We start from the raw sequence: 15,229 nt of genomic DNA, 5'->3' as shown, positions 1-15,229 counted from the left end.
TGAGCCTGCATGCTCAGTGGTGAACCCTGAAGTGGACAGGAAGTAGTTCTGGTCCACTTCTGAGTCCTTCAGCGAGCACACAGGGAGCCCCCTTTGGCTCGGTGATCAGCTGCAGTGGGAGCCCAGGTGCCCCCCCAGACCCAGGAGGCACCAGTTGCGGGGGGGGGGCAGTACTCTCCCCAGTGGACCCAGAAGGGCTTCTGGTCCACTTTCCGGGTCTGCGGATGAGTGTGCTGGGAACGCCCCCCCCCCCCAAACGTTTCTGTGGGACGCTCTATCTGCCCCGCATTGCACCATTCACGGGCTGCCTGGTATGTTAAGGTATGTAGAAAAAAACATTTAAAGCTGTGTCTATGTCCAAACTGCCAAATCTTTCCGAATCTCTCCGAATAGATTCGGAGGGTTCCAGTTTGATTTGGAGAGATTAAAAGGTCTCCTGATTCTATTCAGATTCAGAGATTTGGCTGCTGAATCAGACCAAATCTCTGCTGAATCGAATCAGCGACTGAAGCTTCGCACAGCCCTACTCCCTATGCTTTTATATACCTATGTAAATGTCAAATGTAAAAGCAATAAAAAAGGTTAAGATATAGAAATGCATAATTGAGGCACTTGTAATTTTATGTTTCCCTACAGGGAATACATGAAATAGCCATAAAGTTATGACTGATTCATATTAGAGCTAGAGGTCATAAGTGATTTTTAAGCACACCTTAGAATTTTTCCTATTTGTTTTCTGCACGGAGTCATTGCCTTTTAATATTTCCAATGAGACTGAAGACGAGCCACCCTCAGGAAAATGGTCAATCCCTTTACATTATTAAGAAGGAGAAAAATATATCAGGTGAGTGGAAGCATTGGTTGTCTTTGTTAGGAGTAGCTCTTTGCTTTAGTCGCATTAGAACAAGAAAACAATGACCCTTATAAGAGGCAATTCTTCATGAGTTTCTCTGCAGCTTTAAACTGAAAGAAAATTCTAATTACCAGAAAGTGGGTCATGCTTGGGAACGGGGATACTATTGATGCTCAAACTCTTGTTTAAAAAACTACCATTTTGCACATTCTGCTTACGTGTTGCCACCCTCCCTCTTTTTTGTGTAACTGTACAATTATTGAGCTGAGATAATTTTGGAATAAGGTGAGACAAAACACAAAAAATTGACACTAGCCATATCAGGACAGGGCCTGAGAGTTGCGAGCTGGGTACTGTGTCTACTCTGCCCGTTGTATTTGGCTTGGGTATAGGTGGAATGAGAGCAAATGGATGGAGTTCTGGGTCACAGTCCTGGACTTATTCTGTCTTTCACATTGATGACCCAGTTGAAGTCTCCTGTTATCACCATTGGCTGGGTACTAGGCATCGCCACAATCACGTTTTCCGGGAAGGTGTGCCTCCTTGTTTCCTTATTGTCCGGTAATTAAACATTTAGGAAGTCAGATATCCCACCCTGTTTCAAAGGTGGTTTGTAATAGCATGCCCGCAATAATCTCTGTGCTGTATGGGGTCTCACTTTGTCTCCTTTAAGCAGAATAGCCAACCCCACTGGTCTTTTGTCATTTGATCGCAACCACATGAAGTGGCCGTGTGGTCAGCACTTTTTAAATAAAGCATAGTTTTTGGAACTGGTCAAGCCACATTCCTGGAGGCAGATAATATCTGCTTGTAGCTGCTGCAGGCATAGCTGTATTTTGTCCCATTTCTCTTTCTTTAGCAGGCTTCTCACATTTACTGAAGCTATTAAGATTCCCATGATAAAAGCAGTGGGAATGGGGGTGAGGGGTGCAGATGTAGCCTTTCCTTTTTCATTTCTTTGGCTTTTTAGCCTCTTTGCTTAGACTTAGGGTCAGGTTTTTCCCCAGCTTGCTGGAGTCCCTCTGGGATTTGGATTTGTTTCTCTAGGCAGTGTGGGGTGATGCCAGGGTCCTCTTGCATATTGTCAGTACCCAGTTGTCTGGTCCATTTCTGAGGCTTTTCATGGTTCCCTCTGTTCTGCCTCTATTTCTTTTTCTGAGAGAGAGTTTTCTTCAGCATTTGCATATTAGTCCAAAGCCAAAGGCTCATGATTTATCGTACAGATCATTAGGCTAGGCCTCAGCAGAGTCAACAGCATTTCAAGCCATTGGTGATCCCATAGCTCAGCATTGCTCAGTGTGTGTGTGTGTGTGTGTGTGTGTGTGTGTGTGTGTGTGTGTGTGTACGTACTCCAGATACCTTCCCACCTTCCCCACAAAGGTTCCATGGGTCTGTTAGCCCCTAACTCATGACTGGAACCAGGTGTCATTATCATGTGTCCTGGGATCCTCCAGAAAGTTATATGTAGGTAAGGCATAAGGCAGCCTGGTCTGGCTTCACTTCATGGGGGACAGGGTCATACTGATCATATGTGCCAAGCTGAGAGAGGGGATGACAGAGGGATTCTTGGCAAACTGTTTGGGCTCCTTCTCATGATGTTTGCCAGGCATTTAAGGCAGGTGAATTAACAGGAATCATTGGAAATGGGGAAGAGAGGTGCAGCTTGCCTGTGGGAGTGAAGCAAAAGTAAAAATATATGCAGTGTGGTGGTTCACCATGACTTAGGAGAAAAAGTGCTGAGGGGGACTGCATTCAGTGGGCCCTTAGATGGTTTGCACTAATCAATCCTTGTGATAGATTTCTATCAGCACACTTGCCCCATACGAGCTTTATGTTTTATAGTCATGCTCAGTGATGGCTTTATTTAATCAGCTTCCTAGTTGGTTTCCATTACAGATCATGTGCTGCATTCAGCAGTTCAAAGATGGACAGTGTGTTTAGTGAGGTTTCCTTGTATGCAAATATAAGAAAAGGAGCCTTTTTCCTCCATGGTAATAGGGGAGGGGGGGAGGAACCTCATCTTGTATTAGAGTAAATACAGTGTTATTTAACTTAAGGGTTAAAAAAGAGTAATTATGCCAAAATCAAGCACAGGAAAATCAGAATTAAGGGTAGGTGTAAAAGAAATCCTAACCTAAGTTATGGAGTATGTTGTTGAAGCATAACATGGCTCCAGGGTGGATTGATTGAAATCAAGTTGATATAAATCATGATTTAAATCAGCAAGCCACAGAAGCCCTTCTTTTTTTTCTTTTTTTTTTAAAAAGAAAGGTATATAGTCATTGGTAGATACAACAATTAAACTGTTGGTTTACAACTAAATACATTTTTTACAGTAAATTTAGTACATCTATTTCCTGGCTACATAAACTATCTATATACACAAACTCTCTCTCTCTCTCTGTGTATGTATATAAATAAATAAAAGATATATAAAATGTATGTGTATGTATGTGTGTGCAGCTAGGAAATAGATGTACTAAATCTACTGTAAAAATGTGTTTAGTTGTAAACCAACGTTTTTAATTGGTGTGTGTGTGCGTATAAAATCTTAACATATTTGGAGTGTTAGAAATCATGCATTTAGTATGCTATAAAAGGGTGAAAGGTATATTTCTTATTCACTAGGTGATTAAACTTTCTGCTGTGATGTTTCCTTTTCCTACAGTGGCTTGAGCCCAGCATTTGTCCTTTGTGTTGTGCACACTGATTCTCAGTTGCACATGCTGTCAGTTTTGGTTTTTTCTATGTCAGTTTTTGATGCATGCTTGGATTACATAGTGAAATTAATTTCATCTGTAAAAGGCAAGAGAAATCAGGCTCTCGGTGAAGCATATGTAATTTGTGAGGAATGTAATCCAGCCCTTTGTGTCTTGTACTCCAAGCTATTATTGGAATACGGACTGGAGCTAGCTAGTTCCTCTTGCAACCCTTTAGATATTGTAACGGGAGACATTCTGTAGGGCTAGGTAGTCCACAGTTGCATCTCCAGCCAGGCTTGCTCCCTCCATTCCCTTGTCAGACAGCTCTCACTACTCCAGCTAGGGAGACAGAGGGGTGGGGCCAACCCTGCTTTCTGGAGCAGATAGCACAGCCCAGCCACGGGCTCGAAAGCATGCTGGGATGCTGGGGGACTGTGATTTAACTTGATCTAGGAAGGGGTCTGGGACAGAAGTTTCATAAACTAGTTAGACCCAAATTAATTAAATCTGATACTACATTGAACCAGGCTTATCTTAAACTAGTTTGAGCCATTTTGAAACTGGTTTATGTGCACTGACTGAATTTTTGTTCTGTTGTAGGTTTAAACCAGTTTCTGTTCACTTAAACTGGTGTATGTGTAACTTCTGTCCCTAGCGCTGGACACCTACAAGCATAATCCCTGTCCTTTAGTACAGGGGCCCTTGCTTACTCTCTTATCTGAGTTATGATATCTTTTGGCATTCTTGTGGCTTAGCTTGATATAAATGCTTTAAATTGCCATGCACCCATACCAGAGAAAATATAATGGGTCATTGTTTACACCATGTAAATCCTTTCTACACGTTTGCTTTCGAGACTGTATGTAGTATCTACAGAATGGCAATGGTTGAAATGTATTTGAATGCACGTGTTCTCTTTTTGGTTTTTGTTTTTTTTGTAAACCTAAAAACTCAGGGAAGTCTTGTATGTGCACTCACCACAGCTGTCAATAATTGCAGGTATTTTAAAGTTTAAAGTGCCTTAGAATGCTAAACTGTTTTTATCCCTAATAGGAATAAGCATGAGTATCACATTATTAATGACCTATTGGTACTGCAGAGTAAAAATCTTGCAAGAGTTTAGAATCTGTACAAGCTGCATAGGCTGTTTCAGAGATGACCTCATCATTTATATACTGTTGCTAGTTACAGTCAAATTATTTTGTTACATAGAAAGGAAATGTCACAACTAAATACACTATATTTTGTTCCGTTTCAGGCTGGTACAGAGGTGTTTCTATTAAGAAGCCCAATGTAAAGGTAAGTGTGATCCCCGTTTTCTATTTTTAAAGATTATTTCAGGGTGACGGTGCTGTACATCCCTGAAAACCCATATTTTTCTTTTCAGTTAAAGCTCTACGCTTTAAAATCTGTTTTGGCATAGGAGGGTTGGATTGAATTCCCTGAACTGATAACCATTGCTCTAGTCATCCAATAGTGTAGAGGCCCTCTCCACAGTTGTGTGTGGGCTGCATCTGCTTGAATTTTTTTGTCCCACAAGAAAGATCATTATACCCTTCTTCATTCTGGATTTTTAAGGAAATAAATTTAAAGGAATTCACTTATATCTGTGTACATATCTATATCTCTGTACCTATTTATATCTCTATCTTATTTTGATAAATTGTATTTAAAAAATACATTTTTAAATAAATCTAGGGGAAAGCAGGGTATTTTATTGTTCTATATTCAATGGATTTGTATTTGATTTTGATTTTGGTTTAGATTTGATTACTTTTGGTCAATCCCAGTATTTTACTAGGAGGGCTTTGTTTGCTATCAAGTTAATTTTATGTGCATATATATTTAAGGAAGAGTGTGTGTGTGTGTGTGTGTGTGTGTGTACACGTAGAGATAAGCTATTCCTTTTATGGTTTTAATACATTTTCAAGGTAACTTTAAAATGTATTGAGTAGTAGTCCTTTAAAAGAAATAAAACCTGCATAATGTTAACTCTACTTCGGTTTTAATAAAAAATCCATACATTTTTAGTATCTCTTTTTATTTGTACATTTTATTGGTAAATCTTCTGTTAGAATTTGTATTCACAATTCTTACACAAGAGCCATTCAAACCTACCCTGGTTTCCTAGGTAACCAGCACAGGACTCCAGAAACAGGCTTCATAAACCAAAAGAAATCCAAGCAGCAATTTTTCCTTTCCCATATTTCTGTATGATTTAAAAGGGTACCTGTTGATACATACATAGCTAGATTTACTGCCTGTATGGGTTACTTCTTTTTGGGTTAGCTATGTAAGATTGCATGTGTGTGCATGTGCATGTGTGTGTGGGGGGAGAGAGAGGGAGACCAACTGGTATTTTATTTTAATGTTTTTTTTTGTATGGGTAATTTATACCTGTATTTAGATGTCATTTGCTACAACAAGGGGAAGGGGGGAATCCTGTTGTATCCATGTTGAATAAGATCCTTAGATTTTGTTGAAAAGTTCTAGGATCATCTTGCTTTAAAATCCTAAAAACTGTCAGAGGGGCCAGCTTGGGGGCCCATTAAAATTTGGGTCGAGTTACAAGCCCCTGAAAATTTCAGTTCATTCATGATCGTGAGAGGCTTGTTAAAGGCTATCAGGGTTACTGTCTGCACTGAGCATTCTCTATCTGGATATGTTTTATGTCTGCTGATCAGTTTGTACAAGTACCATCGCCACAGAGCGGCTTCAGTACGCTCTATCCAAAGACTGCAGGGGCTATACTTGCTATTCCTGACTCTGTGAGCGAGAGAAGAAGGGGAAGGAAACACTGTGGCATCAGAAATAAGTTTAGCGAGATTGCTTTTTGCTCTCACTGAGTCTCTGCTGGTATCCAAGCAGAGCAGTATGAAATGTAGAGAAAAAGAAGAATTAAGGAGTTATATGTAGAAAGTTGAGGAGCACAGGGAGATTCAGGAACAAGATGTGGGAAGGGTGGGAAAGAGGAGTAGAAGGAATGATGGAATAAAATTGGAGTTGAAGATGGAGGTGGGAAGATGCACAGACTGGAACAGGGACTATGCCCAGAAGAAGGATGGTGCTAACTTAATGAGTTTCTTGTTTTCTCTTAATTTGTTCATTTGTTTGGTGGTTTCATGCATTATATTGCACAATGTACAAACCCTTCACTGAAGAAAGAATTATTGATTTTTCTCATAAGGTATTCTGTTTTCTTTACCATTGCAGTATCTGAGTGCTTTGTAAACAAATTAATTTATTTTCATAATGTGTAAGGGTAGGGCTGATATAATCTCTATTCAACTGAAGAAGAATTGAAGCATAGAGAAATTAAGGAAAAAAGATCTATTTAATTGTGGGTGCTGTCATGTCAGGTCATGGGCAGCCAGGTCTGGGGACACTTGGGGATTGAGGTGTTGGCCAGGGTCAGGAAGAACAAGAAGAATTCAGGGACAAATTGGATCATGAAGTTAGGAGGTGAGTCTGAGAATGATATCTAGCAACAAGTAGAGTCAAGAAGCCAGGAGATCTGGCAGAGAGCAAGCCAGGTCAGGAAGCTGGGAGATAAAGGAGAGAGTGGAGTTGGAGAGCAATGCAGAGGGAACAGCAAAGTGGTCCAGGATGAGGTTAAGTCCTCATATACACACCTGATCCAGAACAGGAAGTGTCTGGACAACAGGAAGAGTGGAGGGTCAGCTGGCCCTGGTTGGCCACTCCAGTGACAGGGAGTTAGGTCCTACTGAAGGCTTCAGGCCAGCCCTGCCCACCCTGGGTGACTAGCTGTAGCAAGTCGAGATGCGTGGCAGTGCTGATAGGCTGAGGTGCTTTAGTTTGAAACTTTACACATGATAGGTGCTCTCTTTGAGACAACCAGAAGTTGATTTTCTAAGTACTTAGCATTATGTAGCACATAAATGCCTGACTTGCTTTGAACTTAAATAGAGATTACTTGATTAAGCTGTGAACAGATGTTGATTTTTGTCAAGCAGAAAATATTTTAATGCAGGACTGCCAAGTCAACAAAAGTGTTATGCCAGGTGGTTAGAGCCAGGTGTTACCAGCACCTGTAGTCAGGGGGCAAGCCAAAGACCAGCTAGGGTTCATGTGCTGAGCCAGAGGGGATATCAGAAGTAGATGTCAGGACATGAGCCAAGGTCAAAATTGGGGTTCTGAAGTTCAGGGACTGGGTATACAGGCAGAAATATGGGAGCAGGTACCAGGGAAGTTGCATGGACTAGAGCTACTTAATGTCTGAAACCAGTTTGTTGTGCAGCAGTGTCCAGGTGCTGCAAAAGCTCCATAAAAGCAGTACTAGGACCAATCAGCAGGCTGAGGTTCAGCTTGAGTGTTGCTGACCCAGCTGTCTGGCTGCAGTGCAAAGGCCTTACAATGACAAAGCACAAGCATATAGGCATCCTTGCCGCTTGTCACGTGACAGATCCTCCAAACTGTTTGCACAAGAAGACTTGCTAACAGTTTGTCCCACATTATCGTGACAGACGTCTGTACAATTTTCCAGTAATATTGTCATAGGGCTAGTGGACCAGCAGTCCTCCAGGCATCCCGCAACGCACCACTTTATCCCTAAGTCTGGTCTCTCTGGAACTTTGTCCAACCACTCTGGCACTGATTGCAGAACTCTACTGCCTAGAGGTGTTAGGCTGTAGGTGGCTGCCCTCAGGTATTTGTTGCCCTGTATGGTCATTTGCCAGCTATGTTGTGATCACCACACTCCCAAAACCAGCAGGGGAACACCAACTACTGGGAACCTCCAGGACCCATCAGACTCATTAACGACTTGCAAATATAAGTTCCTCCCCTGCTTGGAATCTCTAGAACCCTTCGGATGCATCCAGGACTACTGTACCCCCACACACTAATCCACCCTTCCTCCACTATAGTCCCCCAGTAAGTGCAGCAGCTGAACCAAGGAGGAGATATCATCTAGGGTACAAACAAGAATCAGTGGGTCTGTGGTCAAGCCATTGAAACAAGATGGTCTGTCAGCAGATTGCCAAGAAAATGGCAGCCTGGAGTCATGACTGTGGCTGGACCCCGTGGCGCTTCAAGTGTAAGGTACTGAGGTAGCAATTCACAAAGACATGGGATAGTAATCACATCAGGTGCACACGGGGTTCTATGAACCCACTGTGCAATAATTCTTTCTTGCATCTTCATGGTGAACATCATGGTTGTGTCTAAAAAAGTTGTGGGACGTGGCAGCCCACACTGCCATCCAGGAGTGTAACGAGGACTCCAAAGCAACTGCAGGTGAGGACACAGCCACCACAGGCCAGCACAGCAACCTGGGCACTGGGCAGTGAGCCAGATTGAGGACTTGCAGTCAGTTCTTTTGTAACTGGCCAGCTGCCAAAGACGCACAAATTTTGAAGTGGACCCAGGCTTGGACAGCAAGGACCTGGAGCTTCCTGATATTACTACCACCCAGTGTTCCTCAGCTGTGTCCCAGCTTGGACCCATGTCAGGACAGATCCAGGGGTTGGTAAGTGGCAGGTCCTTGTGGATGGGTTTAGGGGCACTCAGTTTAGAGAATTGCAGTTTGGGATGGTGCTGGAACTGCTTGGGAAAATATCTCACTATGGCCCACTTCTCCCTCTTCCACTTGGGGGTGTTAAAAGGCCCCAAGGCAGGGAAAGGAGATGTTTAGTGAAATTAGCATTGGTTTTGGAAGGTTCATCTTTAACCATCACTGTGTGGTCTTTAACCATCCTTTGTTGTGGGTCTCCATTGCAGGGCAGATTGTGGCACAACATGTCCCACAACAAATGGGGCATCTGTTTACAGCCTTAGTGACTGCCTGTGGAAAGGGAGTAGCCTATCGGACAGGAGTTCTGGGGGAGAGGCAGGAATCGCATCTAGTTTTTCAGGGCAGTGATCAACTATCTTAGACAGTAGAGACTTTCTTCTCCTACAATCCCCTGCGTTAATCACAGCACATCTTTTAAATGCTGCAACAAATAAGGCTGGAAACTTTGTCAATAACTTAGTTTACTGTACAACCCAGGCTAATTGTCGAAGAAAAAAATATCCTTTATACTGAATAAAGGAGGGTGTCTGTAGAAAAAATATTACTGGTATGTGATAATATCATTAAATTTATCCTCTCGATTCATGTCCCCAGGGGACTGAATTAAGATTGTGCAAGTAACTTTAGTTCTGGCAACCCCTAATCTTGAAGTGCTAGAAATTTTGTTTTAATGTAGGGTGTATGTATGTGTAATATCCTAGATCTTTAGAAACTATATAATGAAAAAAACAGAAATTTGTTCATGTGATATCACTGACATTCACATAGGTCACTAGCAGGGTGGAAACAATTTACCCACCACACAGACCCACACCACCCTTATGCAAAAAGAATAACCAACTAAAAGAAGTTTTGGATTTCATGCTCTGTTTATGCCAGCTCTAGAGAGGACCCAAGACAATTTGACAGTACGTTCTACGGGTATTTGCTGACATTTGGGGAGAGTTGGGAATCTTCAATTTTATTCCACCCTCTGCAGGGGAGTATGCTTTGGACTAGAGGACGCTATCAGTTACCTGTAACTGTTATTCTGCCGTTATCCTTGTTTCTGTCTCATCTGTTTCCTTTCTATTTTTCTCCTCTAATAAGTCCCTGTCTCCACACCTCAAACATCTTATTCCATTCTTTGTCTCCTTACCCAGCTAGTTCCAGTTTCTACCTTCTGCCTATTTAGCTTACCCTGCCCCACTAGCTCCCAGTTCCGGTCTTCATGCCTGGGCTACTCATCTAATGTCACACTGTGGAAAATGAGCAAATAAGTATGTTAACACTGAATTTGGGTCTTTACTGCACATCAGCTAGTCTGCAGAAACTATCCACATTCCTAATGTTACCCTCATCCAAGATGGATTTGATTTAAATCACTGGTCAGGAAGCCTCGATTTAATTATTGTTTTCTACAAAAAGTGCATTTTTGTTGCTTGATATAACTTTAATAAATATTATTCACAACTCGGAGATAAATGGAGGTTTCATTTTTAGAAGGTAAACACTATACATTTTAAAGTAGTGATTTATTTTTTTATTCTGATTAATTTTTCAGCGACATCAGAAAACTGAATTATGATCTGGTTATTTTATTTACCAAAGCTATTTGAAGCAGATGGTTGTGAAGTCACTGGGGGGTGAACTATCTCCAATTCACTAAATTAATCATGGATATTTGGGGGATAATTTTGTCACATATTAGGAGGACAACAACAACTGTCACAAAACACAGCAGACATTTAAATTGTTTTATTTAACTAAAACAACAAGCTTATGTATTTTAGATATTTTTCTTCAACAACAAACATGTATAATTATTTTAACAAAATAAGTATCTGTATTTTTGAATTATTAACTGTTTTAGTTACAAATGTGAAATGTCTTTTTAACAAAAGTAGATTATTTCAGCCAGGTCAGTGTGAGAAACTTAAAGTACAGGGTCATGCAGCAAACTCAGTCTTCAGCTTCCTCTTCCTGTTCATTCACAGACTGGAAAAAAAAGACAAGCTTTCCTACTCTTTCAGTTCCCAAGTGATTTCTTAATTTAGAATGAACGCATCCAAAGGAAGAAAATATTCTTTCTACACCTGCTGGAGAAAGCTGGATTATCACTTCAATAGTCTCTGGATCCAGGTGCTTAAGTGACTTCCACAGGTCACTAGTGTGGCTTTCTTTAAAACTCATCAGCAAACATATATTTCTTGAATGGTTCACCCTTAGCCCTGAAACTTGTTATAGTTGGTATTATTCAAGGATGATTGCTGGATGCCCGTGTCATAGCCAGCTCCTCTTCTTTCGCTGTTAAGGATTGCTCTGGTACTGAGCATTGAGAATATTGGCAAGAAAATGAACTGGAGAAGGTACTTGATCCATTTGTTTTTTTAAATGCCTGTAATTTAACTCTGTCATTGCACATTTCTCTTTTCAAGGTCTCACTCAGTTCCTTCCAAATTTCAACAGCATCAGCAATAAAACAGTGATTTCCCTGCACTTTGTACAAGGCTATGGAAATAGGCTTCGGGATAGTCAGCATACGTTCTACATTTCTCTTAGGCCCACTGTTGAGAACTTTGGCTCGTATAGTTCCATCTGTTTTGCTGTGATTTTGTTCACAGATTGTCATCAGACTGGGTCGGTTCTCAATACATTGCTCAAAACAGTCCACTATTGAGTTCCGTCACGTCTTGTGGGAGAGTTGAGTTTGGTTCTGCCTGCTTTCTTCAGAGCAGCTGCTACAAAGTGGTTGTTACAGAATTTTTTGCAATTTCAAAAACATTAGCCTTCATTTCTGGAGCACTGAGGTCTTTGGCTAAGAGGTGTATCAAATAAGCACTGCAGCCATATGTTATTCGTTTGGGGCTTTCTTCACTTTCTTCTAGATTTCTTCTCATCTTTGATCCATTTGCAGCATTGTCTGTGACAAAGCTGTTTACTAGACATTTACATTTTTTTTACAGTTTGCTATAGGTTTTACGGCTACGTCTTGCATGTATTCTGCTGCGTGTGCATTTGCTGATGTATCAGTTGTTTCTGTAAGGTAGATAGTACCTTCTTTTGTCACATAAGCACATATTACTGGATCATTGTGGACATTGCTCTATCCATCAAGACTTGTGCTAACATTTTTCCTTTGTAGACTTTTTGCACACTGTTCAATTTCTTTCTCATATGCTTTATCCAGCAATTTGCCAGATATATCTGCTGTCTGGTGGACTGTCTCCTTGTTGACATGACTGAACCGTGTCAATGAAGTGTGTGTTGTCAACTACACAGGAAGGAGAGTGCACCCGTTGGGCTTCGATCATCCGGTCACATGCTGCTCGGCTTTGGATGTGTAGGGCTGTCTGTTGCTCCGTCCCTATGATCTTGCTGCGCAGGCGTCCTGCCCTGGGGTAGTCTGTTCCCCAATCTCGCCTGCCACGACTTTGTTCTGTCAGTGGTGGGATCTGACTACTGGGGCTCACACGTGTCTGGGATCTCTAGACGGCGGTCTTCCGTGAGGCTCCAACCTCCCCTACATCTCGCCCTGCTACCCAGCCTCAATGAGTCACTGATGTCTCTTGGCCCGACCCTCGCCTATTGGTGTTCTGGGCTCTCCTGGGAAGGCGTATTAAGTCTAACCCAACCCCCAAATCTGAGTTGCACCTTATGGGTCTACGCAGTTGTCTCAATTCCCTCTAAGGCAAAACCCTTCTTCTGATTGAGCATGCCCTAGGGCTGTATGTGACCAACCTTCTAACCCCTCCAAAAGTGGGAAACAGAAAGAAACAAAAGAAGAAACACCATTAATCCCAGTAAGCTCCTGACTACCCAAAATGGGCTAGCCTAGCCCCGAGAATTTCTAGCTGGCCTGGTCCGAGTACACATGTCTGGTGGTTATCACCTTCACCCTTCCCTGCTGCAGACCCCCGGAGTGTTAGCTGGACCCTTGGTGGTCTTGCTAGTTCCGCCCACTCTGTGTCCCCCACCGGGCAGCTCTATGCAGTTGGAACTTGTCTTCTGCAGCCCCTCCCACTGCTTAGGCTCTCCGTTGCCCGCCTGGGTTTGCTTTTGGAGCCTTTCCGAACCCGCACCGATCCCACCTGGTTTGACGCCTCAAGTTCCATCACTCTCCCCTCTTCTTCAGGGCAATCTCTGTTGTCACCTTCTTCCTCCTGATTCCTTGGATCCTCTCCCTTGAATCCTTTGTCTAAGTGAGATGCATCCGCCTCCTCTCTCTCTGTGCCGTTGCTGGAGTCTTCCCTACAACAGGCTTCAAGGCAGACTTCTGCCTCGTGAGAGGCGGTCCTGCCCCTTCTTACCCCTAATTCGGGTTCCAAGGATACCTTCCCTATTGACTCTCCTTCTGGTCTTCCTTCGCCTGTGCCACCTTTTATCTTCCCATGCCAGCTCCTCCCGCTCCTCTCCACAGCTGGCTGCAGTTTTAAAAAAAAGCGGCTAACAAGCCACATGGGTCCTGCTGCCACTTCCAGTCTCGCTGTGGCGCTGGCCGCAGGTAAGGGATTCTCCGTTTTTTTTTTTTTTTTTTTTCTCTCTCTCTCCTTGCCTTCCCTGTTATGTTCTGGCCCCCAGCGTCCCCCCTTGGCTCCTCGGGGTCTGTCCCCTGTATCTTCCCTGTGACAGAGTTTGTTGCATAAACAAACTGAGCAACTTTTTCATCAATTACCAAGAACCGTATGCTGGTTCTTATTACCACCTAATTATGGTTGTTTCTGGATGATGGATTTTTTTTTTCATTTAGCTACACGTGTTATACTATGTGATATACGTTTGACTGGAACACTAGTATCATTTGCAGATAACTCTGAATCTGTAGACAGTGATTATGATGTTGAAGATGGATAGTCAGAATCCTGTATGTGACGAATGGAGCCTCCTGAATAAAAGAAATCAATGCAGTCACTACAGTACTGCTCATTTAGTATTACTCATTGCACTTAGTACTACTTTAGAAGTGAAACTGTAAAAGGAAGACCTGCCTATTTCAGCCATAATTTTATCTCATAACTGCTTAAAATATATGATGGTTCCATAAAGTACCAACTACATTTTTGCTCAAACGTTTTTATGAGAATTGAAGTACTTCGGAAGTCCACCCAAAAGATATGGACAGGGAAGACAGGCAGTCCTTAGAAAGTTTACTAACCTGGAGATTCTGCATGTTCAGACATGTTCCATTCACCATCTTCAAAGCAGCTTCCTCCTGAGAAGGAACACTTCTTATGCTGATGTTTCATTTCTTTGCACTGTTTGCATTTTGCATATATGCCTCTTGCCCACAAGTAGTGGAACTTCATTAAAATATTTCCAAACAGGGTCTCTTTCATAGCCTGGCAAGCCTGCTTCCATTATAGGTTTTCCCTTCTACCATACCATTCGCTCACTAGATCTCAAATCAGTAGAGAGGCTATACTCAGAAACTTATCCCTCAAGACTTCTGGAATATTCTGCTCAAAATGTTTATCTTTTGTTTCTACTGTCCCTCCCTCCTTGCATTTATCTTTAGATTCTTCAGTCTTGCCCAGATCTGCTCCACCTCCAACAATCCTCTTTTCATTTAACTTCTTGAAACTTTGTACTACTAGAGGGAGGCAAAGGCTTGACTGTGTGTACACAAACTTGCAGAGAGACAAGAGGGCTGATGGGTAGGTAATCAGGTCTGTTATCTCTCATCTCCATATAGTGCTGTTAGCAAGGATGTTATCTCTGGAGAGACAAATCCACAGTTTGAGAACTGACCCTAAATATCACAGAGGTGCTTAATGGGATCTTCTAGACTGAGCACTGAGTCCCATTGGGTAGAACGGTTTTCTTTAATCTTTACTAATCTATAGAGGAGCCCTTGGGAACCCCATAAGATTCGGTCCCTAATATAGTCCATGGCTTGTTGTGACCTATTTATAAAACTTTTCCAAAAAGGTTACATGAATACATTGTCTCCAGTAGGATATAATTAGAAGTTATAATCCCTATTTTATGAAGATATTTTTGATCTTTAACATATCTTAAATTAAAACTATATAGGTGTATATTTTTTAAAAAACATCTTTAAAAAATCTGATTTAAATTTAAAAAATTCTGATTTTTTTTTCTTGTGGGTTTTTTAAGTTTTTAATTCTTTTTTTTTTTTTTTTTTTTTTTTTTTTTTTAATT

The 15,229-nt window shown here is 41.9% G+C and overlaps 1 protein-coding gene across 1 annotated transcript in view; it reads left to right on the top strand.

Annotated features, from left to right (window-relative positions):
* Positions 1-15,229, top strand: part of DOCK3 (dedicator of cytokinesis 3) — a 791,467-nt gene that overhangs the window by 58,049 nt on the left and 718,189 nt on the right. The window contains exon 3 of the mRNA XM_019504626.1: positions 4,814-4,854. Coding sequence (XP_019360171.1) covers positions 4,814-4,854 — 41 coding nt within the window. The remainder of the gene's footprint in view (positions 1-4,813; positions 4,855-15,229) is intronic.

Source organism: Gavialis gangeticus, unplaced genomic scaffold (genome assembly GCF_001723915.1).
Source record: "Gavialis gangeticus isolate Ggan-Ray unplaced genomic scaffold, GavGan_comp1, whole genome shotgun sequence".
NCBI lineage: Eukaryota > Metazoa > Chordata > Crocodylia > Gavialidae > Gavialis > Gavialis gangeticus.
The sequence above is the reverse complement of the archived record's forward strand: the minus strand, read 5'-3'. Positions and strand labels throughout refer to the sequence as shown.